Source organism: Cnephaeus nilssonii (genome assembly GCF_951640355.1).
Source record: "Cnephaeus nilssonii genome assembly, chromosome: 13".
In the NCBI taxonomy this organism is placed as follows: Eukaryota; Metazoa; Chordata; class Mammalia; order Chiroptera; family Vespertilionidae; genus Cnephaeus; species Cnephaeus nilssonii.
In genome coordinates this window covers 47,217,234-47,244,383 of record NC_137084.1, presented here as the reverse complement: position 1 = coordinate 47,244,383, position 27,150 = coordinate 47,217,234, and the positions used below count along the sequence as shown (strand labels likewise).

Below are 27,150 nucleotides of genomic sequence, written 5' to 3'. Positions count from 1 at the left end.
AAAGACCAGGCATGTTTTAGAAATAGTGAAAATTCTACTTGGTTTAAATAGATAATCAGAAGTTACGTTTAATGTAGTATGATTGGTTATTGGTTTGAATATATACCGTATATGTGTGAGTAGAGATGAGATGGAAGGCTGGGTTTGAACTAGATTGTGAAAGCCTTAAAACTGAGCCATAGAACCCAAGAGTCCATCAGCAGATATGAGGGATAATCAAAATGGAATGAAATTTGACACACACTACCACATGGAGTAACGTTGTAGACATCAAGCTAATGAAATAAGCCAATCACAAAAGAACAAATATTGTATTATTTCACCTATATGAGTAGTCAAGATCATACAGACAGAAAGTAGAATGGTGGATTTCAGGGGCTGGCATGGAGGTAGAAGGCGGGGGGCGGGGGGAGTTAGTGTTTAATGGATACAGAATTTCAGTTGGAAAAGAATGGTGTTGATGGTTGTACAACAATATGAATGTGAATGTACTTAATACCACAGAACTATACACTTAATGGGTAAATTTTATGTTATCTCTGTTTTACCCCATTGGAAATAATTTTTAATTAAAAAAAAACACACTAAATCATAGAATTTGGAGTTTGCTGTGTGGATGATGGGAGCCATTACATTTTTGAATAGTTGGGGGGAGTAACAGGATCAAAGCTTTCTTGCTCTGATTAAACTGGAAGCATTTAGATGTATTAAATTAGGGAAACTGGTTAGGAAGCCATGACAGTAGTCCAGACTATAAGTAGCAAGCACTTGAAATAGAGAGTGTAGACAGGCAGGCATGATATGGGCTATTATGACCAGTGTGGTGACGAATGTACTTGGACGTGTATTTTGGTGAATGTTTGTACACAGTTATTTGGGGTATGTACCCAGGAGTAGAATTGTGGGGGGCTGGCATGAATGTTCAGCTTTAGTAGATACTGCCTTAGTTTTTCAAAATGATTATACCAACTTACACATCTACCAACAGAGTATGAGTTTTTCAGTTTCTCCACATCTTTCCCAGTACTTATTATTGTCAGTCTTTTTCATTGTAACCATTCTGTGGTGTGTGGTGGTGTTAATTTGTACTTCCCTAATGGCTAATGGAGATGAGATCTTTTATATGCTTATTGCCATTTGCGTGTCTTCTTTTGTGTGGTGCCTAATGAAATCTTTTGCTGCTTTTTCTGTTGAGTGCCTTTTCCTTGCCAATTTGTAGGAGTTTTTTAATATGTTATGAATATGAGTCTTTCAAGTCCTTCATCAGTTATGTGCATTGCAAGTATCTCTTCTCACTGTCTTGGCTTGGTTTTCCTGCTCTTAATGGTGCCTTTTGATAATCAGAAGTTACGTTTAATGTAGTATGATTGGTTACTTGTTCTCTTGTATTAGTGCCTTTTATATATTCAGGAAATCTTCACCTACCCCAAAGTCATGAAGATATGTTTTCTTTATTTTCCTCTAAAATCAATAAAAACATATCCTGGAGGTTAATCAATTTGCAGAGATCACAGCCCCAAAAGCTGAGTATTCCTGTCTGGAATCGAGCCCCCTTCTTAACCACTGACAACCATTAATCAGCTGTCCATCCCTAAATTTTGTCAAGGATGTTATATAAGTGGAATTATATCCTCAGGATTGACTTTGTTCACTCAGCATAATTCTCTGGAGATTCATTCAGAATTTTGCCTGTGTCGGTATTTTTTTGGTTGAGAGTTTTTATCATGAATGAGTATTGAGTTCTGTCAAATGTTTTTCTTCATTGATTGATATAACCATATGGTTTTTCTCCTTTAACCTTATTAATATGATGGATTATACTGATTGATTTTTGAATGTTGAATCCGTTTTACATCCTTGGGATAAACCCCATTTGGTCATGGTATATAGTTATTTTTATATCATATTTAATTCTATGTGGCACATTTGGAGAATAATATATAATAAGAATTCCTGTAAGACCTGGAATTCATGCTATATCCTCAGCATCTGGAATAATGCCTATTGCATGGTAAGCACTACGTAAATATTTGTTGGATGGCTAGCTGGAAGGAAGGAAGGAAGGAAGGAAGGAAGGAAGGAAGGAAGGAAGGAAGGAAGGAAGGAAGGAAGGAAAGAAGGAAGGAAGAAAGGGAGGGAGGGAGGGAGGGAGGGAGGAAGGAAGGAAGGAAGGAAGGAAGGAAGAAAACAGACATAAATGAGGCCAGAGAGATCAGAAAGGTTCAGGAATAGGAGATGTTGTTCATGGTCTACTTGCAAAGAAACAACAAATACAAAAATACCTGTAATAGGTTGTAAAAAACGACATGCCATGAGAAGTACATGAAAAGTGTTATTGCCCTGGCTGTGTGGCTCAGTTGGTTGGAGCATCATCCCACACACCAAAAGGTTGTGGGTTCAATTCCCAGTCAGGGAACATACCTAGGTTGTGGGTTAGATTTGCTGGTTGGGCGCGTACAGGGGGCAGCTGATTGATGTTTCTCACATCAGTGTTTCTCCTCTCTCCCCACCCCTATTCCTCTCTCTAAAAAATCAATGAAAATATAGCCTGAGGTGAGGATTGATTTTTTTTTTTAAGTGTTATTAAGGTTCAGAGGAAGTCAAGCTTCATTTCACCTGAGGGGATCAGAGAAGTTGTCAGTGGAGCTAGACGCTTGAAGTTGCTTTGTTCTGAATTGTTTGGTTTCCAAAAAAACCAGCATGGACTTGAAGAGGTGTTGTGGCAGAAGAGGGATGGGGATTTGGGACTGGACCAGACTGCCTTGCCTGCTCTGTCATACATTTACCAGCATTTCATAGGCAGCCATTTGTCAGCCTACACTGCCTCCTTGGAAGCTGAGCCTGACAGGCCCCGATGCTATCTGGAGCAAACACCTTTTTCTTGTTGACGAGGGCATCTGTGTGTGGTTATGCTGACACCTGCGCTCCAGAGATTCGGAGACAGCTCTTTCTGCAGAGACTAGCCCTGGAGGTCACACATCAACCAAACACAAGCTAAACTATTAACAATATCTTTTTAAATGCACCTGACCCACACACGTACATGTATATGTGTGCCCTGCGGCATGCGTACACACAGGACACATGGAGTTCTGTAAGCAGTGGCCTGGGCAAGACTTCAGATGATTGTAAATAAATAGTATTTATGTTTATTTTCTTACCTCTGCCCTGTCTGGCTAGACCCTAACCCTCATTTCTGTCTAAGGCTTATTAGGCATCAGTTCTGTCCCCCATGACTTACTACTGCAGTGAGGAATTCATGGAAGAAAAGGATTCATTCATTCATTAAATACATATTTATCGATAACCAGTTATGTGCCAGGCACTATTCTAAACACTGAGGATGTGACATGGGATAAAACAGAACCAACCCTTGCCCTCATGGAGTTTACATTCTGGGAGGTGGGTGCAGGCACTCAGCATAAATATGGTACTCGAGGCGGTGCAAGTGCGAGGAGACCAGTACAGCAGAGTAAAGAAAGTGTGAGGGTTGGGTGGTCAGAAATGGCCTCTTCGATAACGTGGCATTTGAATTGAGACTTGAAAGAAAGAATAAGCAACGGGAATAGCTGAGGGAGGATTCTTACAGGCAATGGGAGCAAGCAGAGCAAAGACAGGCAATGGGAGCAAGCAGAGCAAAGGTTGGAGTGTGTGGCCCCTGTTTAAGGCCGGACTGGCCAGAGCCGAATGGGCAGAAAATGGCAGGAGATGAGGTGAGAGATGTGGGATGAGGGGCTCCCCTTGGCCACGGTGAGGTGGCTCTTACTCTGGGTGAGATGAAAAGGCTTTGGAGGTTCTGCGCACAAAATGGGATGTTCTGATTTGTAAGTACTGGGGATATAGCAGTGAAGGAGACAAGCAGAAAAATCCTAAAATTGTGTGCTTCAGAGAAGTTTTAGAAGGGTTTCTCTGTGATTCTTCCAAGGCATCGTGATTTGGTGGAAAACACAATGTACAATGTACGGAAAGCTAGGAAACTTGCTTTCTGCTCTTTGCTGGGTGTGGCGTTGTTGCTTCGGCTCGCCGTGTCTTAGTGGGGGTCCCCATCCATAAACTGAGATGTTATGGCTTCCCAAGCTCCACCCTGTGATTTCAAGTACTGTGAGTTTGAGTCTGTATTCTAGCCTAATGGAATAATTGCTCTAAAGTGTTTTAGTCCACATCTAACTTCCTGATGTAAAAAGTGGGAATGCCACAATTCACTTCATGGTGATAAAACTGTTTACATAGTGAAATGCATTCCAAAATCATCCCCCATTTCTGGGGCAAAAAGGGAGAGAGATGGAGCCCATGTTCAGCCTGCAGGTGCACCAGTGCCCACTCCTAACCTCGCAATAATATGGGGACCCGTGAAAAGCTTTGAAACAACTGATGACCTTTCCCCCCTCGTCTTACTCCTTCCCCTTCAGGCCTGGAAGAAACGCTGGTTTATCCTGCGGAGTGGCCGGATGAGCGGTGACCCCGACGTCCTGGAATACTACAAGAATGACCACTCCAAGAAGCCCCTGCGGATCATCAACCTCAACTTCTGTGAGCAGGTGGATGCAGGCCTGACCTTCAATAAGAAGGAGCTGCAGGATAGCTTTGTGTTTGACATCAAGACCAGCGAGCGCACCTTCTACCTGGTGGCTGAGACCGAGGAGGACATGAATAAATGGGTCCAGAGCATCTGTCAGATCTGCGGCTTCAGTCAGGCTGAGGAGAGCGCAGGTAGGAAAGCACAGACCTTGCTCCAAAGTGCAAGGTGCGCCCTGGCGGAGGCTTGGCGGTTGGGGCTGTGACGGGGCCTTCAGATTCCTTGAATAAGGAGAGCAGGCTGTAGCTAAAAGCTCCTCTTCAACAGAGGAGTAATAGGCAAAGGGTAGGAGTGTGAAGGGGTTGCCAAACATTAGAGGGACCCCTGGCCCTGATGACAATCAAATGGGAAACTGAGATCTGTTGGGGTTGTGATGAAGCTAAAGGTACTTTGTGCTAAAGGTAATTAATGTCTTCAGGTACTTCAGCGCCACCCCATTTCTCAGCCCTGTGCCTTTCTCCCCTTCCCTCACTCTCTAGCACTCTGTGCCCTGTTACCTAACCGCCATCCCATAGGGCAGCTCTCACCTTGATCCTTTTTCTGGTCCACCTCTCTGTCTAGACCAGTGGTCGGCAAACTCAGTCAACAGAGCCAAATATCAACAGTACAACGATTAAAATTTCTTTTGAGAGCCACATTTTTTAAACTTCTTCTAACGCCACTTGTTCAAAATAGACTCGCCCAGGCCGTGGTATTTTGTGGAAGAGCCACACTCAAGGGGCCAAAGAGCCGCATCTGGCTCGCAAGCCGCAGTTTGCCGACCACGGGTCTAGCCCATCTATTTCACACCTTCCTGCATAGTTACACTTGCCAATTTTTTTGGGGGGGGGGAGTGGGGGAGAAGGGGGTTGGGGGATTATTATTGATGTATAATCCAGTGTTCATTTCTATGCACTTGGGAGGGGACAGGAGAGAAGGAGAATGTTTATTTACATTTGTGTTTTGTTAACCTTCACAAGGAATAGCTCAGCTTTTCGAAATGAGTTTTAAATTGCAGAAGTTCTCTTTGACATTTGTTTGGACTCATTCCCAACTGTAAGATGATTGAGCAGGTGTTTTGTTTTGTTTTTTTTTTTTTCTGAGGCAGGTAGAGAGCCTAAATCAGTAGTTCTTAAAACTGGTTGCACATCAATTAAAGAGAAGCATGTTGCCCAACCGGTGTGGTTCAGTGGTTGAGCATTGACCTATGAACCAGGAGGCATGGTTCCATTCCCAGTCAGGGCACATGCCCCGGTTGAGGGCTCGATCCCAGGGGATTGGGAGGGGGGTGTGTGTGCAAGAGGCAGCCAATCAATGATTCTCTCTCATCATTAATGTTTCTATCTCTCTCTCTCCCTCTCCCTTCTTCTCTGAAATCAATAAAAACTATATTTATAGAGAAGCATATAAAAGTCATTGATGCTGAGAACCCATAGCAAATCAGCTAACTAAGAATCTCTGAAGCATTCCTGTCTTTTTAAAAACTTCATTCCAAGTAGCAATGATTTTGACCTAAGGCCACACAGCTAGAAATGACTGAGCCAAGATTCTAACCTAACCCAAGTCTGGCTTTCCATTATAATACTAGAGGCCCGATGCATGAAATTGTGCAAGAGTAGGCCTTCCTTCCCCGGCTTCCGGCACCGGCTTCCCTCGCAGCCTCGGCTTCACCCGGAAGGATGTCCGGAATGATGTCCGGTCTAATTGGCATATTCCGCTTTTATTATTGTAGTTGTTGTCTCATTCTCCCCAACCTCCTGAAATATGACCATCTGGCAGAACCAAGCCCGGGTATTTTTGCCTCTTTGGACACTTTGATGGAAGCACTCCCTGACCCCTTCCACCAGGGGTGTAGCTGGCTTAGGTTCCCTCCTCACCAGCCCGTGTTGCTCACATTGCAGGGCTGGGATATTCCAAGAATTCTGTCATTCTAGGCTTCCATGCAGTCACCAGGCTCTACTGGTGAGTGTGTGGGCTGGGGCGAGGGTGTCTGAGTTTAAATCACAGCTCTGTGATTATGTGAGTCACTTGAAGCCTCGGTTTCCTTTTGCAGAACAGAGATAAATCATCATCCACCAGTGCTTCTGCTTCTCCGTGGGTTCAGGACAGACCATAGCCCCACTGCCTGTGACCTCAAGTTTCACATCTCCCACAGGGCTATCCACAGAGGTACCCCATGGGGTTCTGTGCAGAGACACCTCCCAGCAGCTATGCCATGCAATAGCCCTGCCTGCCGCTTGGGCCTGTACAGACCTCTTCCTGTAGGGACCCTCCTTCAAGCTAATATTCCCTTTTCTCTTTCTTTTTTTAAGAGTTGCAATAGGACCCATTAAAAAAAAAAAGAAAAAGAAAAGGAAAACAACTTCTGTTTTTCACTCTCAGCTGGAAGGGGTTCTGTGGCAGATGGAGTCTTTTTTATAATCTTTCTTGCCACTCTCAGCTTCTGCTGTCTGCTGCCACCCTCCAGTTCCTCACATCTTCCAGCCAGAAATGCCTGGAATGAAACCTGTCTAGGAACAATACCAGACCAGGAGTAACACTGAGTCTGACTGTCGACATAAGGGTAGAGAACACAAGCTCCTGATAAGAGAGAGCCCTTCCCAGAAGGGAACCAGGGATGAGGCCCACGGAGGGAAAGCAAGTCCAAGGAAGAATGTCTCGATTTCGTATCACACGTGTGGAGATTTGTTTGTTTCTTTGTCAGGTGTGTGCGTGCGCATGCATAAGCACATATAAGAACCCTGCCTTCCTCTGGGAATCAGAATAGCCTTCAGCCCCCGAGAACGGAGCAGAACGCTGCTCTGAGCCGTGCTTCTGAGCAGGCGGGTCCAGTCCGCACATTTGTGGCCCAGCCACGGGCAGCTGTCCCTGACCAGATGTACCGCACACAAAAAGAACCAGCTCTCAGCACAGCGCTCTGGTGAATTATTCATGGGCTCAGGAGTCATCCGCTGCTGGGAAAGCCGGCACCCTTTGAATCCTCTCGGCTGAGGACGTCTTCCCTCTCAGCCCCTCCCTCTTCCGGGGCCTGCACAGCCGCTTTCACGTGGACCCTGAAAGGCCGGCCGGCTGCCCTGGAGTCCCAGCCCTGCCATTTATTTGCTCCACAACCCTATATAATAAAAGGGTAATATGCAAATTGACCCTAACGGCAGAACGACCGCTGGACCAGTCACTATGAGGTGCACTGACCACCTCTTGGTCCCTTTCCCCGGCCGGCAGGCTCCATCGCCTGATGGCCACTGCTGCAGATACGGGGCCAGCGAGCAGGCGGGAACAGCCGACCTCTCGGTCCCTTCCCCTGGCCATCAGGCACCAACCACCCAATGGTGAAAGGGGAACCGGGGGTGGGTGGCGACGGGGGGCGGTGCCAGCTGCGGGCAGCTGGGGAAGATGGCCCTGATCGCAGATCAGGCCTAGGGACTGTACCCATGCACGAATTTCATGCACCAGGCCTCTCGTGTTAAATAAGTACCTCTGTGTGTCTGGGGCTTTGTCGCCTGCACAGCGGGGATGATGCTCCCTCCCGGCGTCGTTGGGGGAAGATGGGAAGGTGTTCAGGCGCACAGGGGAGCCGTGGCAGCTGGAGGCGCTGCTCCCCAGGTAGTGGTTGTGTTGATAATGATGATTTTTTAACTTCAGGAGGTCAAGAGGAATAGGACGTGATTGAAGTATCTGGTGCTTGTTGTGACAGTCTACAGAACACTTAGGCAGTCTCCTTTGAGGATAAAGAAACAAATTAACACGTTAAGCGCCAAGCCTGTTTTGTCTTCCTATCTGTTTAGCCCACGGTATCCGATTTCACCGATATGCTGGCGGCCGGAGACGGACGAGGTCCAAATGCAAAGTAGAGTCTCAGGCACCGGTGACTGACATGGCGCGTACCGTGTTAAGATAGGCAGAGCTGCTAGCATTATTCCTGTTGCACAAGTGACGAAGCCGAGGTTTAAAGGCCCGAAGCGACGGTGCCACAACGCATTGTCACCAGGCCTAGAGCCCAGGCCCTTCCGCTCCGTCCTGGGGCTGTGCTCTGACTCTTCCCCATGTGCCCTAACCCCCTTTACCCACACCTGTTTACCATGGCTGCTTGTCCGTCACAGAATAGCCAGCGAGGGGAAGCGGGACGTTTCTAAATCACTGAGAACTGACCATGAGGGCAGTAGAGTGCTGTCTGTGCAGCAGCATTAACCTCTGAAGGCCACATGAGCAGGAGAGCGGGACCCAGCTCAGAGCAGCCTCAAGCCGGGAACCAGAGCGCGGGGACGTTAGGCACCAGAGCCCCGGTTGGAGCTCTTGAAGGTTTTGAAAGGAGGCCAGAGCCCCTCCATGTCCAGTCTCTTATTTGCCTTTTTCCCTTCTGCTCCAGCTCCCTGGCAGGAGTTTCACAGCAGTCACGTGTCAAACTCTGTGGCACAAAGACCTTTCAGAGTTCAACAGGCTGTTTTTATGTCTTCCCCACCTTTTCTCTCCTAAAGTTCTTGGTGAGGCTGTCCTCCCTCCCCTCCCTTAAATATTTTGTAAATATTTAAACTTCTAGAATTCCCTGAGTCTCCTGAGTAACTCACAGCAGAGTTCTTTCAGCTCCTGGGCCCCATCTGGGATCCGGCGATATCCATAGGAATGCTTTGGGGGAAATCTTGACCCTCCCGTGGAAGAATGTTATCGGAGGTCTTCGCACAGCTCCTTCCCCTCCAGAGAGAGTGCTTGGTGCTTAGAGGTCAGGACCCCTTATTCCAGCTGGACTTTTGACCGCAGGGAGGGCTGGGATGGAGCCAGGCCGTGCCCTCAGGTGCCTTCTGGTGACCTTGGCCTGGCCCCCGGTGCAGCGAGTGGGAGAGCCAGGGGAGAGACTGGGCGTGAGGAGGGCGGGAGTGGCGGGGGGAGGCCTTCCTTAGAGACCTTGCCCTTTCTCTCTTCTCATCCCTGGGGGACCTTTCCCTTTCTTGTTTCCTCGCCTACCATTTGCTTCTTTAAAACTGATCTTAGTTCTCTCACCTCCTCGGGGGACCCTTGTTGGAAGCTCAGAGCGAACGTGGGAGGTAATATGCAGCTTCTCCCCAGGCTGACACAGGTCCCTGGAGGAGCAAAGAACAGAGTGGAGACAGACCCGGGCCCCAGCCCAGAGGCGGAGGCTGCTGTCTGAATCACCCACCCTTTTTTCCACTGAGACAATGAGGAAAATAAACATGCAGACCAGTTTCCAGCCAGATCTGAACTCCTCATGGCTTTTTAGAAAAAAAATAAATGTTATTCTGAATAACCCTGAAATATCAGGCCTTCCTCCTGGGACATGAACTCCATACAGTCCCCACGGACACTCCTGCCTTGTCCTGGGCCAGACACAGCCCTGACCTGCAGGAGGCCCAGGCCCTCTGGAGGAGGAGAAGGAGCAGGGAGAAACCTGGCCCTCTTCTCTCTGTCCTAAGCCTGGATCCTCTTTCTGCTCTCCCTTCGCTACCAAACACTCCCCCTCACCACCCAGCCGGCCAGCATAGATGAGTCTGGTGTCACCTGCCAAACCCACAGACTGCTGGCAAGGCGAGCATTTCCTCCCAGCTCCTCAACACCAGCAGCTTGGAGAGCTCCCAGCATCTCTGAGATGCCCCCACCCTTTTGTTTTCTGACTGATTCAGATGAGCTCTAGTGAACGACGGTAAAAATCATTGTCGCATTGGTCCCAGACCAGATTCCAAAGCCCAGATGCTTATTTTTGGCTAGAAATAAAATGAGGACTTTGAATTCAGTGGTAAGGTCACTTTGGACCTCTGACAATCTTTTTTTTTTTTTTAAATAATATGTTTTTACTGATTTCAGAGAGGAAAGGAGAGGGAGGGAGAGAGAGAAAAAAACATCAGTGAGAGAATCATTGACCGGCTGCCTCCTGCACCATCCTCACTGGGGATTGAGCCTACAACCTGGGCATATGCCCTGACTTGGAATTGAACTATGACCTCTTGGTTATAGGTTGACGTTCAATCACAGAGTCACGCTGGCTGGACGACCTCTGACGATCTTGACTGTCATTACACACCCAGTCACGTAGGGCCCTGCGTAAGACTCTGAACACTACAAAAATCAGCAGGCATTGTCTTCTCTCTCTGTAGGATTTGAATCTTGAGTCAAAGTTCTGATTTCCGGTTTCAGCTTTGTTACTGATCCCATGTCTTCAATAGTAAACGAGGGGCTTGGGGACCAAAACAGTGATTTTCAGACTTTTTTTTTTTTTTTTTTTTTTTTGGCATTGCTCATCAACTCAATCTCACACGGAGCACAATGTGTGCAGCAGGTGAGAGGGGGCTGCTGTGAACATTGCAGGGGAGAGAGCTGGACCCCCAGGGCCTGCCACCCACCACCACCACCACCTCTCCCAGGGTAGCCTGGGAAGGCTGGAACACGGTGTGAAAATATTATTCTGCGGCAGCTATTTCAAAACAGGGCCTCGCAGACCAGCGCTGAGCGACAAAAGTCTCCCTCAGTCCACCACAAAAAGGAAAAACACGAGGAAGAAGTAGTCAGTTTCCATAAAGCCAAATGTAGTTGGATTGTAAAACTTCCCTTTATTCCGTTTCCCTTTGTATAACTGCACACGTCCAAGTGTTCCTGGGTGTGAAATGAGTCACATTAAATAACAGGCTCTCCATTTCGGGCATAATGAAAATTGTTAGCCCCATGTCATCTTTTTGGAGTGCACAAACAAACAAAGAGGCAGTGTTCTAACACATCCCTAAAATTGGGAAGTCCGGGGACCCGTGACCTCCTGGTTATGTTGGCGTCAGGAGCACCGGGTCCCAAGCCGCTGCTTCTGTGCTCACAGCCAGAGGCCCTCCGCCTCCCCCTTCAGGTCGAGGCCCACCCTGCGCCCCAGGTAAAGTCGGGGCTCTTAAGAGACTGTGTCCCTTTTGTTCAATCTGCCCCTAACCTTGATTGTGAGCTAGCGTCAGCCCCGGGATTTTGCCTGTTCTTGAGTTATGTCCCTGTAAACCTACCTGTGGTCTCAGATCCCACATCGGACTGGACCCGGTCCTGTTTCTCAGAGACCAGTCTTACGCAACCCCTCGAGCGAGTGGCTGGGGCCCACTGCCCAGGGCCAGACTCCTGTCGGCCTGGATTTCTGGAGAACATCTGCTTCTGCTTTCCCTCAGCACGCCCCCTCCTCACGGACGCTCCTGCCCACAGGTCTGGTGACGCCCAGCCTGTTTCTGGGCTCCCTCCTTCAGCACACCAGTGCCTGTGTCTGCCAGGGCCAGTTCTAGGGACAGGCGCCCCAGGAGAGCGTGAGACATGGACCGCTCTCCCCAAATCCACTCTCGCCATGTTCTCGGGCCATGCCCCCCCCTCCCCCCGCCAGCTGCCCTGGCGCTCTTCTCAGGGCCGCCAGCCGCCTGTCTCAGCCCAGGCCCTCCGCTCTCACCGAGGTTTACCTGCCTTTAACTGACCACGCCTGGTCTGGGCCAAGATATATCTGTCATATAAAAAAGAAAAAATGTATTTTTTTTTAATTTCTGAATTTAATATCAAGCCCCATCTGGCTAGTGATGGACATTGAAGTTTTGATCAACTTGGGATAAAACTGATCAATACAGGATTTTCTCAGTTAATTCAGGTTTCTCTCTCTCTCTCTTTTTTTTTTTACATAAATGGGAAAATATATATATATATATATATCAGATATTGATTTTTCCTCCAGCTTTATCAAGGTATATACTTGACAAAACTGTATATATTTAAAGTGCACATCATGCTGGTTTGATAGATTTATACATTGTGAAATGATTGCCACAAGCAAATTACTAACTAATACATTCAACATCTCAAAATTCAGGTTTCTCTTGCTTTCTCCATGGGCTGCTATTCAAGTTCCCGGAGGCTTGGGGAACTGGATGAGGCACGTGATTGGGGGGGGGGGGGGGGCATGTGTGAGAGACTCAGGGCAAGAACCGGACTCGCTCACCATTCTGTCACCCCCACATTCAGGCAGACACGTCGTAGCTGCCCAGTGAATATTCAAATGAATGATGTAGCTACAGTATTGGGTTGTAACTTTGGAAATAGTTCTACAAAATTACAGTTTAAAAATTTCCCAATTTCTCCCCCAATATTGTTGGTTTCAGATAGTCACTGTTGAGGCGGTGGGAAAAAGAAACTTCAAAAATACTCTAACATTATTCACAGGACATAGGGCCTAAAATTCTGAATATTGAAATAATGGTCTAAAGTACAATGAAAACCCCAAAAAAGGAAAAGGAAAAACAAAAAACTCAAAACGGATGATGTACTAACTAGGCAGGAGAGACAGGGTATAACAATAGCCTAAGCTTTATTTTACAAATCTGTCATCTAACGTTCGCTGTTTCCCACCTTCTCACCCCTTTGTGGATGAATCGGTGAACAAAACTCTTCGTGGCTGTCAAAACGTCAGGACAGAGAATGGAGTAGCTTTCATGGCATGAGAAAATTCTAGGATGTTAGATCTTGAAGGGCTCTTAGAGAGGGTTTAGTTCCAAGCTCCTCGGAAGGCAAGAAAGGAGAGCTAATTTGCTGAAGATCGTACAGCTAACTGGCAAGGGTAGAATTGAAACCTGGGTTTTTTTACTTTTGGCTAACGTTCCAGGTGATATTGCTGGTGATATCATCTTGCACTTGCATAAAAAGGCCTTATGATTTATGAAGTGCTTTTATATATATACTGGTTTAAAAGGTTAATTTAGTACAAAGAGCACGGGTCTTGGAAATCCATAAATACATGAATGCACAACATTGATGAGTCCAGTCTAAACATGGTCTTGGGTAAGTTGGTTTACTTTTCTGAGCCTCAATTTCTGCATCAGTAAAATAGAAACAAGACATTCTTCACAACATTGTTGTGAAGATTACATGAGAATTCACTTAAAGTATATAATGTAGTGTTTGGTATGTGATAAGAACACATTAAGTATCTTTGAATGTGTGGCTGATAAGTTGTCACTGCATCCTCTATGACCTTCACAGCAGTCTTGTGAAGTGTGTACCATGCTAATCTTATCTCCCCCAAACTGAAACATCTTAAATAACTCTTATCTCTATTTTGCCCAAACTCAAAAACATTTTTACTGTGTGTGATTAATATTTTATCAAATAAACATGACTGACTTTCCTGATTTGAGATGCATTACTCGTAATTTGTTGAGGTGCTCAAAGACAAAGATATCTTTTTAAATGTGTTACAGATCATAAAAGCTAATATATACATAGAGCTAACTATGTTTGAGGCAATGTTCTAAGTATTTCTCAGATCTTAACTCAAATAATCCTGTGAGGTAGATACCAATTTTTTTTATTAATTGATTTTTAGAGAGAGAGAGAAATTGATTTGTTCCACTTATTTAATCATTCATTGGTTACATCTTTTTTAAAAAAAATTGATTGACTTGAGAGAGAGAGAGAGAGAGAAATTTAGATTTATTGTTCCATTTATTGATGCATTCATTGGTAAATTCTTGTATGTGCCCTCACCAGGGATCGAACCCACAACCGTGGGGTATTGGAAGGATGTTCTAACCAACTGAGCTAGCCAGCCAGGGCACGGTAGATACCTATTATTATTCCCATTTTACAGATGAGAAAACTAAAGCGCAAAGAGGTTCAATAGCTTTCCTTAGTTCATGCAACTACTAAGTAAAAGAGCTGGGATTCAAACCCAGACAGTCTGGCTCCAGAATCTATGCTTTTAACTATGAAGCCTCACCCTGAAATTCTAGACGTGGTTCCTCGCCTCAAGCTGTCACAGAACCTGCACGGGAGCTTCAGTTCTTGCGCCAAGACCTGGGGAAGACTCACTGCCCGCTCTGCTCTGCTCTGATGACCTTCTCGGGCTTTGCCAGTGTGGCTGCTCTCCCTACGTCCCTTTAAGAGGGCATCACACCGAGGTCTTGCTGCCTTTCACTTCAGCCTAAACCAGCATTCTCTGTTGACCTAAGCCATAGCTTCAGTTCTCTCTGAACCTAGGACAGATGTTTTCACTCCCTCTATAGTCCGCATACTTATGCGCAGAGCTGGGCGGGCAGCTGTGGGGCGTGGCCACTGGGGGAGGCATTTTCCCCTCAGATTCATCAGAGCAGCGGCCCTCTGGCCAAAGGGGCCAAGAACGTGTTTCTCACATGATTGGTGATGAAAAGGCTTTGGAGTGAGGGAGCAGGGACCTGGGTTCTGATTCTGGGTCTGTGGTTTGCCTGCAGTATGAACCTGGGCCAACCCTTTGTTCATCAAGTACTGTTTTAGGACTATATTAGTTCGGCTGTCTGAGAAGCAGCTGTCAAGATGAGTTGAGATGTGCTAGAGATGTATTGGGTGACACATCTGGAGAGACAATGGGAGGGGGAAAGCCTTCATGGGACGCAGGTCTGACGCCTGTGGAGGAGAGAAGGAAGGGAGCAGGGTTAGACTGCAGTGCCTGGTAAGACGGTTTCAGCCAGGTCAGGGGAAGTTCTCAAGCCCCAGGAGTCCCGTGTCCCACGGGAACAGGCCTGTATTAGTCTTCCATCATTGTCACTGCATGAGAACAGCCGTGCGGAGTCAAGGGGATGCAGAGGGCTGTCGGTCCATCATGCTGTCCACATCAGGAAACCTGACAGGCATATTTTTATGGCCACTACACTGAGATATCAGTGACGAATGGGATATGAAAGGTCCACAGTCTTAAAGGAGCTTATAATTTAGTGGGAAGGGATGGATCAAAAACAAAATGTTTGCATGCTAGCAATAGTGCTTTGATGAAAATAAAAGGAGGTAATGGGATAGGGAGTGACTAGAAAACCGCTTAGGTGGGGTGATCAGGAAAGACCTCTCTGGGTCTTGGTTTCTGTATCAGTCATACTTAACTGGTTTTCTTTTCTAATCCCACTGGATATGTGTTTAGCTCTTGTAACTTAGAGTTATATGCTTCTCATCTACCTCACATAGAGCTGCATAATAGAATAGACTCTGTGCATAAGAAGCTTGAGTTTGAATCCTGGTTTAGGCATTTCCTAAGAGCTCTGCAACACTGAGTAAGTTCATTTATTTCAAATTTGCCAAGATCACTGCCTTGACAACTTCCAGGCTATTCTAAATGTCAAAGTTGTTGAGAGCAACCTATAATTGGAGAACAATTTTTTAAATTTTCTTTTGCAATGGCATCAAAAAATAAAATACTTTGGAATCAATTTAACAACAAAAAGACAAGCATGCAGCCCTAACCGGTTTGGCTCAGTGGATAGAGCATCGGCCTGCGGACTGGAAGGTCCCAGGTTCGATTCCAGTCAAGGGCATGTGCCTTGGTTGCGGGCACATCCCCAGTAGGAGGTGTGCAAGAGGCAGCTGATCGATGTTTCTCTCTCATCTATGTTTCTAATTCTCGATCCCTCTTCCTTCCTCTCTGTAAAAAATCAATAAAATCTATTTTTTTTTTTTTTTTAAAAAAAAGACAAGCATGCAAAGTTGCTCTACAGAAAATAACAAACATTGCTGGGAGAGATTAAAGAAGACCCAGTAAGTGGAGAGAAATATCCTGTCAGAAGTGGAACATTCAATATTGTCAACATGTGAGTTCTCCCCAGATTGATCTGCAGATTCAGTCCACTCTCTGTCAGAATCCAGCAGACATTTTTGTATTAATTGACACCAAAGAAAATTAGAAAGTTGGGTCCTGCCAGGCTCCTGGCCCCTACTGTCCCCTATCACGACACAAAGGCCTGCTGAGTCCATGTGCACCTTCTGGGACCTGACCTGGCCCTGGTCAAACCTGGAAGGGTTGTGAACACAGACTTTAAGACGTTCTCTTAAACCAGCAACCTCCCCCGGTGGGTGCTGAGGGAGACCATGCACGCGTGGAGCACTGGCCTGCAGGGCCCATGCACTTCTTTACTCCCTAGCACAACCCTACAGGTCGCTGTTCTACAGATTTTACAAATCAGGACTCTTAGATTCAGATGCCACGCCTAGGTTGCACAGCTAACAAGCAGAGATTCAGATTTCCAAATTGATGTTCCTTTCCGCACCACACTGCCTCTCGGGCAGCCAACGCTCTGCTTCAGGTTAATGCGGCTGGAGCTCCGAATCCCAGCCTCGCCAGCCCCCCAGAGCAGCCACTGCCGCTGCTAAGGATTCCTGATTAGCTCCTGCCCCTGTCATATCTGACACTAGTGTCTCACACCGATTGCCAGTTACCTCTTAGTGAAAGGCACTGTAAAAGGAGGGAGACGCTTACCTCTTATTAAAGTTGGCTAGCTTAAAGATACAGTGGTATTTTTATGGAAAGGTCACAAGGGTCAAATGCATCATTTACATGTGAGCTCATGGTGCCGACTGGATGGACTGATTCCTAGGGGAAGACTAATGGGTCCCCAGGCTCCTTGGGGGAAGGGAGCAGTGCTGCCCTGAATGTAAATGTGCTCTTTCCAACTGCAACATAAGCTCATCGAGCAAGGACAAGACCCACCCTTTATTTAAAAAATATATTTCTATTGGTTTCAGAGAGGAAGGGATTGGGAGAGAGAGAGAGAGAGAGAGAGAGAGAGAGAGAGAGAGAGAGAGAGATCAATGATGAGAGAGAATCATTGATTGGCTGCCTCCTGCAAGCCCCACATTGGGGATTGAGCCCACAACCTAGGCATGTGCCTTGACCGGGAATCGAACCATGACCTCCTGGTTCATAGGTCCCACAATCGGTGCTCATGACCCTAAGAAAACGACAAGAGTGAGCAGGTGAGATGTGCCGTAGGTGTGGCAGGGAAGGTGGGAACAAAGCTTGTAACCTGGTCTCTCTAAAATGAGCAGGACCCTGCGTGGCCAAATATAACTGGGCTGTCCAACACCAGAACACACATGGCCCGGGAAACCTCACAAGGGACAACAGTTCCTTTACCTTTGGATCCTGGAGCTGTTCGTTCCCTCTTCCATCCTGAAGAGGAAAGATTCTGACACACTTTGCTGCCAGGGTAGGTTCATTGAGCACCTTCTTACTTGAGTCTGGAAGTCTACTTGGACACAGAGCATTGAGTAAACCCCGTCAGAGAACAGAGATGGTCGAGATCCTGGCTTCTAACAGCTCACAGTCCAGTTTTGCATGTGAATTCCCAGCATAAAATAAACAGCAAAGGGAAGTACTAGGAAAGGTTTAGAGGAAGCCACACTCTGTTCTACCTAGAGACCCTATGGAACTCGTGGCATTGGCTCGGGGCCTTAGTTTCCCGGCTCTACAGTGAGAGGCCCCAGCGCAAAAGAGGTTATGTAAGGATGTGTGACCAGGGACTGGGATGTGCCTCTCAGCTACAGCTGCTCACTCTCTCTCCCCTGTGCCCTTCACAGAATCGATTTCTGCTCAAGTATACTGAGAGATGGTCTGCGTCAAGGTCAGGATGCTCTGACCTGGCTCGGAGCCCTGAGATGGTGGAAGGGGGTGGGGGAGCCCAGTCCCCGCAAGATCTCCTGGGGTCTCATGTTACTGCCTGTCTCCGCCTCCCCTTTCCTCTTCTTCTGCTTTATAGTTTTTTTTATGAACACTAAGAGACTTACAATATTTTTGAACTTGGGGAATTATTTATACTAGTCTTTAGTAATTTGATCCAGCAAATGTTTATTTACCATGCAAATGTGAGTAATATTATAAACTCGTCACGAAATAACAGTCCTGCCAGCCAGTGTCCTGGTGTTCAGGTCTCCTGACTGGATTGTACACCACCACCCCACCTCACCCCACTCCCGCCCTGCGTGCGTTATGGAGAATACATCTGCATTCACATCGATGCATGTTTCTCTCGGTAAAGTAGAAGGACCCCCAGACGAGGGGATCTGCATTCGAATTCCAGGGTTCATGTCTGACCCACTGCACTGTGGCCTTGGACAAGTAGCCTCACATGTTGGGGCCAGTTTCTCCAACTGTAAATGAGAGGTTTGGGGACTGGGGAGGGCAGCAATGATGAATGAGCAGTTGAACTCTGGGGTCTCTTTCCAGTTGCCATGTTATGTGACTGATTGTGTAAAATGAAGCCATTTTGTGTTTGGCCTTCAATGTATGAATAACTCCAGTCATGCCGATGTGTGCCAGGGGATTCAGGGCCATTTTCCCTTCTTACATAATTTCAGGCTTGTGACTGTGAGTTACAATATCCTGGAGCTGTTGATCCAATCTTCCCCTCAGCACCTGTCAGCAGGCTTTGTTTGGAGAATTCTCCACCCATCTGATCCTTGTTTTTCAAGGAAGCTTTCTACAGGGACCACTCACCCCACAGAATCCTCTACCTCTACTGTTTTAAATATCATTTCATCCACCATCTCCCCATTAGAACCCTTAGAATTTTAAACCATTCCACTTCTCGAAATAAACCAGGTCAAGCCAACAGCCATTTACTAAGCATGTGACTGTTTACTAAACAGTGACTGTTTGCCTCTATTTCATCTCATGGGCTCCTCGAAAGACCCCTGTGAGGTGGGCCTTCTCTCTGCCGTGTGACGGTCTGGAAAGGAGGTGCACAGAGATGGCGAGGTTTTCCCAAGACCCCGTGGTGCGCGTTTCAGATCCTGGGCCTCCCGGTTTCTGAATCCACATCAGGGCTCGTTCTGTTACACTTCGTTCCTTTGCAGTTGGCCGTGGCCGGAGGATAGGAAGGGCCAGCGAGAACTTGGATGGTTTCCAATTTAAATTTTTGATGATACAGAGAAAGATTTTTGGAAGAATTTGTTCTTTCGTTTGGCTTTCAGAGCTCACTCTTCCCTTGATATTTCAGTTGACCCTAACCTTTCTACCTCTGCTTTGAACTTAACCAGAGATTGTTAAACTCCAAGTCAGTGGATCTTAATCTAAATCTCTGTGTAAACATGACTCACTAGGTCTTACGTGGAGCACCTCTCTTAGGTTTCCCGAAGGGGACTTTGAGGTGTATCCATGATCTGATGCAAGTTCTTCCTTGTATAAACAGAGAAAGGAGAGGCCCGTGAAGGTGACGTGGCATACCCAGGGTCACTCAGCCCCGGGCAGCAGAGCTATGCCGAGACCCTCATTCCGTTCACTGACTCTGCCTCCCAGAAGGCCAGCACCATCCCTCACCGGGATCTTGTGGGAGCTCGTTCTCCACACGCGTGAAAAGAACAGGCTTTGAAGACAGTGAGATCTGCGTCAGATCCAGGCTCTGCCATTTCCTTGCAGTGTGGCCCCAGAGCTCATTATAACTTTTCTGAGCTTCAGTAGCCCTTTTTTATTTTATTTTTCCCAAAAAATAAATAAATAGAAGTAATATCTAGCAGGTACATAGTGGGTGCTTAGTAAATGGCAGCTGTGATTATTATGGTCAGTGTTGTCCTTTTTGGTCTTACTTGTTCTTCGTATAACATCTACAGAGTACAGCTGTGACTAAAACAGTGACACCAGTTGCTTCCCAAGCATCCGCTCTAGCTTAGAAAGAAACTCCATTCCTCTTGGCCGATTTCAAGGTCTCAACCAGCTCCATGGATACTCCAGAAACAGGCGCAGTGAGAAGGGTGGGGTCCTGTGCTTGATGCTTTCCATAAATGGTCTCCAGTCCTTGCAGCAGCCCTGCAAAATACGTATTCTCTCCATTGAACAAGTGAGAGTCAGGGAGGTTTCTGTAACCTGTCCAAGGCCACAGAGCCAGGAGTCAGCAGAGCCAGGCTTTCCATCCATCCTGGCTCCAGCCTGTGTTTTCACCCACCACTATGGGTTCTGAGACCCACCGAGGCTTGGGGTGGGGATTTTGAGGGAGAGGAGAAAGATAAAAAGGGCATTGAGATAAGGGAACAGTCATTATTTGGCCAGTCATCTTTTCCAGAAAGTCCCGCCACCCGCCCCTTTCCTGCTCCTGTTATCACCAGCCCGTGGCTGGCCGGCCAGGCTGGGCTCCTCTGCTGAAATCCTTCAGAGCTTTCCTGTTCTAGAGTTTTGCAAGAAGGTGGGAGGAGTGTTTGTATGCTGGGCAGGCGTCCCAAGGGTGATTGTGGAAAGGAAGGGGAGTGATTTGGTAGGGCCCTAAAAAGAAGCCAGGAAGAAGAGGAAAAACAAAGCCCCGCTTAAAAGAAAACAAATTGACTCAGGCATTTTCTGGCATTATCTTCAGTCTAGACTTGGAGATAGAAGCCCAGGCCAGAAGTCTGGAAACGTCCATTTGCTTCTTGCTCTATAACTGACCTTCCTAATGACCCTAGTGACCTCAATCATTCCAGCCAGGTAACAAAACCAGCCACTCACCGCTCCGTTTCATGTTTTCCTCTATCTTTACCATTCCTTCCTTCCCTCTGGAAGGAGGTACCCACAAGTCCTCTGAGCGGTTTATGCAAATGGAAGGATTTGTTTGCACACCCTTATCTCATTCATCTTTTGCAGCCTAGGGCGTATCCTCCCCACTTGATAGTGTGGAACCAACGCTGGGAGAGGCCGTCCAGTCTCCCAGCTGCCGGGTGGCAGCGCTGGACCGGATCCTGGGTCTCCTGACTCCTGCCTCTTGCAGGAGGTCCAATCACTGAGAGGTGGGATTTCAGACCGCTTGGGTCTTTTCATCCCAAACCCTGCGAACTTGCTATTCTGTTTTGCTGAAATTCCCATTGACTTGCTGTGATTACGCGGGGAAGCCCTGAGCAGGAATAGGGAACTGAAGGTAGGAAAGGAAGAATGCTCTTACTTAGTATACTTTTGTTAACATAACAAACCATTGAAAGCTGTAAAGAATTTTTGTGAGTTCATTTGAGCCAAACTGTCGACGTATGCCAGGAAGGAGAACCTCAATGAATTGAGATAATGCTCCGGAGAATGGCGGGTTACATCTGTATTTATACATTGCAATCAAAGGAAAGGGACGTAGGTGGGTTACATGAAATCCACTGGTGATAGACTAGAGAGGCAGCAGAAAGCAAATTGGCGGGGGCAGGGGGGGAAAGGGGGGTGAGCCCCTGGGATTGGATAAAAAGTGAAATGATGGACATATACTTAGGTGGGTGCAGGAACAATTAATATGATAATGAAGGAATTTGTGGTATCTGTCCTGGCGCCCAGCACATTAGGCTGTGCCCCAAGGGGTCCAGAAAAAGGGAAGTTACAAGTTACCCAGACATTTCAAAGGGTATGTTATCATAGATGCAAAAAGGCAGATAGGCTCAGTTAAGGTAAAGGTGGACCTTGTCAGTGAAGACACGGCCTAGGATGTAACTGCCCACCATAACTGCGTTTAGTTAAAGTTTAATTGCAGACCATCCTTCCTGGTTACTTTTGCAAGACTGCCATGCAGGCCGCCCCTGAGCTTGTCAGGTTAGCGTGTGGCCCCTTTCGTCCACACTTTAGTAAGGACTTGGTGTTTATTGAGTGTTCAGTTTCCTTTTCAAAAAGGAAATAAGCACTAAGGGTTGGATGTCTTTAATTAGACTATTGTTGAGCTCTTGCATATACTTAACACTTCATACTTGGCAAAGGGCTCATGTCTTTGTATGTGTGTGTTTTCTAAATTCCCATACCATGTGTCACCCGCTTAAAGTATACAAGTCAGTGTGTTTTAGTATATTCACAGGGTTTTGCAGCCACCACCACCATCTAATTTTGGAACATTATTACCACCCCAAAAAGAAATCTGACACTCATTAGCAATCACTTCCCACTCCCCATCCTTACCCCAGCCCTAGGCAATCATTCGTCTGGTTTTCTGACTCTATGTTTATCAATTCTGGACATTTTATAGAAATGAAATCTAGCTTCTTTTTACGTAGCATAATGTTTGCAAGGTTTATACATGTTATAACACGTATTCAGACTTTGTTCTTTTTACTGGTAAATAACATTCCATTTTACAATATGCCACATTTTGTTTATTTATTTATCAGTCTGTAGGCATTTGGGTTGTTTCTACTTCTGGCTGTTATCCTATATAATAAAAGGGTAATATGCAAATTGACCCTAACAGTGGAACAACCTGGAACGACTGATTGCTATGACGTGCACTGACCACCAGGGGGCATATGCTCAATGCAGGAGCTGCCCCCTGATGGTCAGTGCGCTCCACAGGGGGAGCTCTGCTCAGCCACAAGCCAGGCTGATGGCTGCGAGCACAGGGGCAGTGGCGGGAGCCTCTCCTGCCTCCTTGGCAGCGCTAAGGATGTCGGACTGAGGCTTAGGAGCCATCAGTGGGACATCCCCCGAGGGCTCCCGGGCTGCTAGAGAGATGTCTAACTGCTCCCCGGGGGATCGGGCCTAAGCCAGCAGGTGGATATCCCCCGAGGGGTCCCGGACTGTGAGAAGGCGCAGGCCAGGATGAGGGACACCCGCTTCCCCCTGCCAAGTGCACGAATTTTCGTGCACCAGGCTTCTAGTTATGAATAACACTGTTGGGAACTTTCGTGTACAAGTTCTTGTGTGGACATATGTGTTCATTCTCCTGGGTATATCCCTATGAGTGGGATTGCTGGGTCATAGGGTAACTCTGTGTTTAACCTTTTGAGGAGCTGTCAAACCGTGGGTCTGTGTTTATAAATTTACTGAGATCTGTTTCCCACAAAATTCACCCACTTAAAGTACACAGTTCAGTGGTGTAATATATTCACAAGGTTGTGTAGCCATCACCACGTCGAATTTTAGAAAATGTTCATCACCCCAAGAAGAATCATATACTCATAGCAATCACTATCCATTCCCACCCCCAGGCAACCACTAGCCTACTTTCTATCTTTATGGATTTGCCAATTCGAGACATTTCACGTAAATGGAACCCCACAACCGTAGTCTCATCGCTGGTTTCTTTGACTTGGCATCGTGTTTTGAAGATCCGTCCATGTTGCGGCAGGTATCGGTATTCCATTCATTTCTGCGGCTGAACCATATTCCGTTGTGTGGACGTACTGCATTTTATTTGTCCAGTCTCTGCCTCCGTCATTCCATGGCATCCACTCTGTGTGTCTCTGTATCTCTGTTTTCTCTTCCTGCAAAGACACCAGACATTGGGTCAGGGCCCACCCTAATCCAGTATGACCTCATCTTAACTAGTTACATCTTGAAGACCCTATTTTCAAATGAGGTCACTTTCTGAGATTCCAGCTAGACTGGAGTTTGGGGTGGACATTATTCAACCCAGTACAGGCACCAAGGAATAATCACATCAATTCAGATAGAGATATTTTCAAGTTGCAACCAGAAGTGGAATTTTGGCAACGATCGTCCCAAAACAGCTTTGAAGGAACTTGGCTGGGGCTTCAAACCATTGCAGAGCCGATAGTTTCAGAAACACGCTTCACACAGGTGGGATGGAATTCCAGGCGTCTGTGGGCCCAGCTCGTCCTAACTCCCACTTCAACTCATTAACAGACCTAAAAATCTTCTCTGATCTTGACCACAGAAACAAGCATATTTGGATTTTTGTTCCAGAGAAAATTATTTTATTTAATCAACAGATATATATATATATGTGTGTGTGTGTGTGTGTGTGTGTGTGTGTGTGTGTGTGTGTATCTCCTAGGCACCAGGGATAAAGAAGTGACTAGAACATGTCTTGAGTACTTACAACATGCAGAATAGTCTAGACCCTGAATGCATTTCATCCTTATAAACACCCTATGTCCATGTAAATAAGGAAACCAAGACTCAGCTGAAGGGACTTCTCTGGGTCTGCAGGTAAACAGACTGGGTCACAGATTTACTTCCACAGCCTGAGCTGGAGGCAGAGGGCCCTGGAGGGGAGGACAAATTGCTCCTTCCTTACACGGACCCACAGTCATGCGTTCAGTGAAGGATGTATGGGGTGACAAGGCAGGATTAGTAGGTTATGACAAAATGGCCTTGTTTGTCCTGCTGGGGAACCTGGACAGTGAGGAGTCTATGAGTGTGACTGAGGGAGTCTGACTTCTATCCCATGTACTTTGTTTGGTTCATCCACACACATTATGGAGTAGTGGGTGCTGGAGATGAGGTGTGGTAAAGGCACAGACTCTCGGCCCTTCCTGGGTTTACAGCCTAATCTACTGAGTGATGACAGAGGGTTGCTGTTTTCCTGAAATTCTCTTTGAAATACAAGGAAGCACTGGTGAGAAACAAGGTTGAAGAGGTAAACAGGAAAGTGGTTTTGAAAAGAGAGCGAGCTTTGGAAGTCATCTTGAGGATAAGAGGGGTCCCCTGAAGGGTTTTAAGGACAGAGACTGAGATGATGCCGTGTTGAGGAACAGGGAGGACTCACAGGTCAGGGCTAGGGTTCTGGCTGGGAGAACTGATTGGGTGGCGACGTTGATGTACTTCACTGATAGGGAGAACACCGGGCGAGGTGGGAGTTCAGTTTAGGTTGTTGAGCTTGACCTGCTTGTGGGACATCTGAGTGGAGGTGCCCTGCAGAGGGAGGGACATGTGACAGGGAGCCCAGGACAGAGATCTGGGCTAGAGACCAGGATTGTCCTCACAGAGGAGGGAACTGAAGCTGCGAGAGGGGACAGGATACCCCAAGGGTTCCCCTGAATGAGAGTGAAGCTATGGCAGGGTCTGGAAGAATCCTGAAGAAGAGGAGGTTCACTGAAGAGGGGGACAGGAGGAGGAGGAGCCCAAAAAGACCACGGCGACTGTAGGATTGCACCAGAGGTCTCTGCACCTGCCCTGTGTCCCGGCAGGCAGCCACTTGTGTTCATCCTGGTGCCATGGCTCCTCGTCCCCTGGCCCGAGCCCTCTCTCCTCGGCCATCAGAGAGTTCATCCTGCAAATCGAATGGCGTACTGAAGCCATTGAGTCTGTGAACACATGTCCAGTTCACTACGAGGCCTGTATGGGATTTCACTTGGAAGGTCAGTTCAGCTGTCGCTGGCACTGTTTCTCCCCAGGGCCCAGGGCTTTTTCTGCTGTGCACGGGCAGAGGCTGTCCTGCCTACTGTCAGGGACCACTGGAGGGTTTTAGCTGCAGAGCTGTAGGAGCTGGTGAGCCTGCCTAGGGCCTTGCAGAGGGTGCAGACTGAGGTAGGTCCGATAGCAGGGAGTGGAAGCAGAACTGTGCCCCCTCTGAAATGATTTGAATGGACCCTAGAAAACCACTATCACCACCCCTAAACTACTCTCCCCTACTAGCTGTCACGTCGCCAGAAATTACATCTTTAAACCTTTATTTCTTTTGCACAAGGTGTTTCACTGTTAGGGAACTATTATATGCTGAGTGAATATGTTTGCCTCTTCTGCAAACACAGACAGAACTTTCTATGTGCCTGCCTTTATTAGGTAAATGCGGAGACTGTAAAGACATCAATCACTGTTCTTAGAAACCCACGGGCGAGGCACGGAAGCACAGTGACAGTGGACATAGCGAGGCGTGGGCCAAGTGCTCTTGGCTCCCAGTACAATGGCCAAGTCCAGGAAGGTTTCAGAGAGAATGTGATATCCATGCCGGGTCTGGCGTCGGCACGTGAGTGCCAGAGAGTGGGAGTGAGATCCAGGTGGAAGGGACGCATCCGTGGAAACAGAGAAGCGTGAAAGGGGAGGGGGTGTTCAGGGACCGATGAAGCTTGCACCTGCCTTGCATAGGGGAGGAGAAAAGCAGGAAATAGGTTAGACTGTGAACAGCCTTGTGTGTTATGCTAAGAATCTGAACCAGGCTTACAGAGCCGGTCAGATAAATCATGCCCTTGGCTTGGGGTGTAGCTCTAAGCTAGTAACCGTCTTTAATACCTCACTTCCTTTCTAGCACCACAGGCGAGAGCTTAAGAGGTAAGAGAAAAAAGACCAATGGACAGAGTGGTAGGTGCAAGAGGCGGGAACGGGAGACACTGCCCTCCTCAGAGGACTTGGAAGGCAGGCAGGAGGCACCGGGGCCGTCTCCAGGGACAGCTCCAAATACATGTGTGCCTCTATCATTAGTACAGGAAGGCACAGCCCAGGGTCTCCGTGGATGAGTCTTCAAGAAGCGTCATTTCACAAAGCAGCCTTAGCTCTGAGGGGGTGATGACAGCAGAGCCACCCAAGAGAAGGAAGGCAGTGGTACCCCCTGCCCAGGGGCTGGCCTTGCTCCAGAGTCGCGCCCCTGGGCCACGGGGGCCACGCCTCCTGGAAGTAGGGCAGATCAGGGCATCTCCTTCTCCACCATGTGGCCGGCGCCCAGCCTCCTCTCTGGGCGGGAGAGAGCGCTGCCGCTGGACCATCCCTCCACGATGGCCAGTTCTCGCTCTGACAACCCACTCTGGAATAAGGACGCCTTTCCTTTTTCATTCACAGAGTCCTTTCTCCTTGTCACAGATTCCCTGAGAAACATTTCCTCAGCCAGTCACGGCGCCCGCTCCTCTCCAGGCGAGCTCAGCAGCTCCAATCAGCACCTTCTCCGAGAACGGAAATCCTCAGCCCCATCCCACTCCAGCCAGCCGACCTTGTTCACCTTCGAGCCCCCCGTGTCCAACCACATGCAGCCCACCTTGTCCACCAGCGCACCCCAAGAGTATCTCTACCTGCACCAGTGCATAAGCCGGAGAGTGGAGAACGCCAGGTAGGAGATGTGGCCACCGGGCCCACCACTTTTCCATCTCCGTGCTTTCATTTCAAAGACAGGGGACTACAGTGTTATATCTTTTCAGAGGATAAAATACGTACTTATAGGACAGAACATTTTTTTCGCTTAGGCAACGGTCACATTTCA

The 27,150-nt window shown here is 47.5% G+C and overlaps 1 protein-coding gene across 1 annotated transcript in view; it reads left to right on the top strand.

Moving 5' to 3' along the window:
• Positions 1-27,150, top strand: part of GAB2 (GRB2 associated binding protein 2) — a 164,819-nt gene that overhangs the window by 115,612 nt on the left and 22,057 nt on the right. The window contains exons 2-3 of the mRNA XM_079787603.1: positions 4,410-4,710; positions 26,757-27,000. Coding sequence (XP_079643729.1) covers positions 4,410-4,710; positions 26,757-27,000 — 545 coding nt within the window. The remainder of the gene's footprint in view (positions 1-4,409; positions 4,711-26,756; positions 27,001-27,150) is intronic.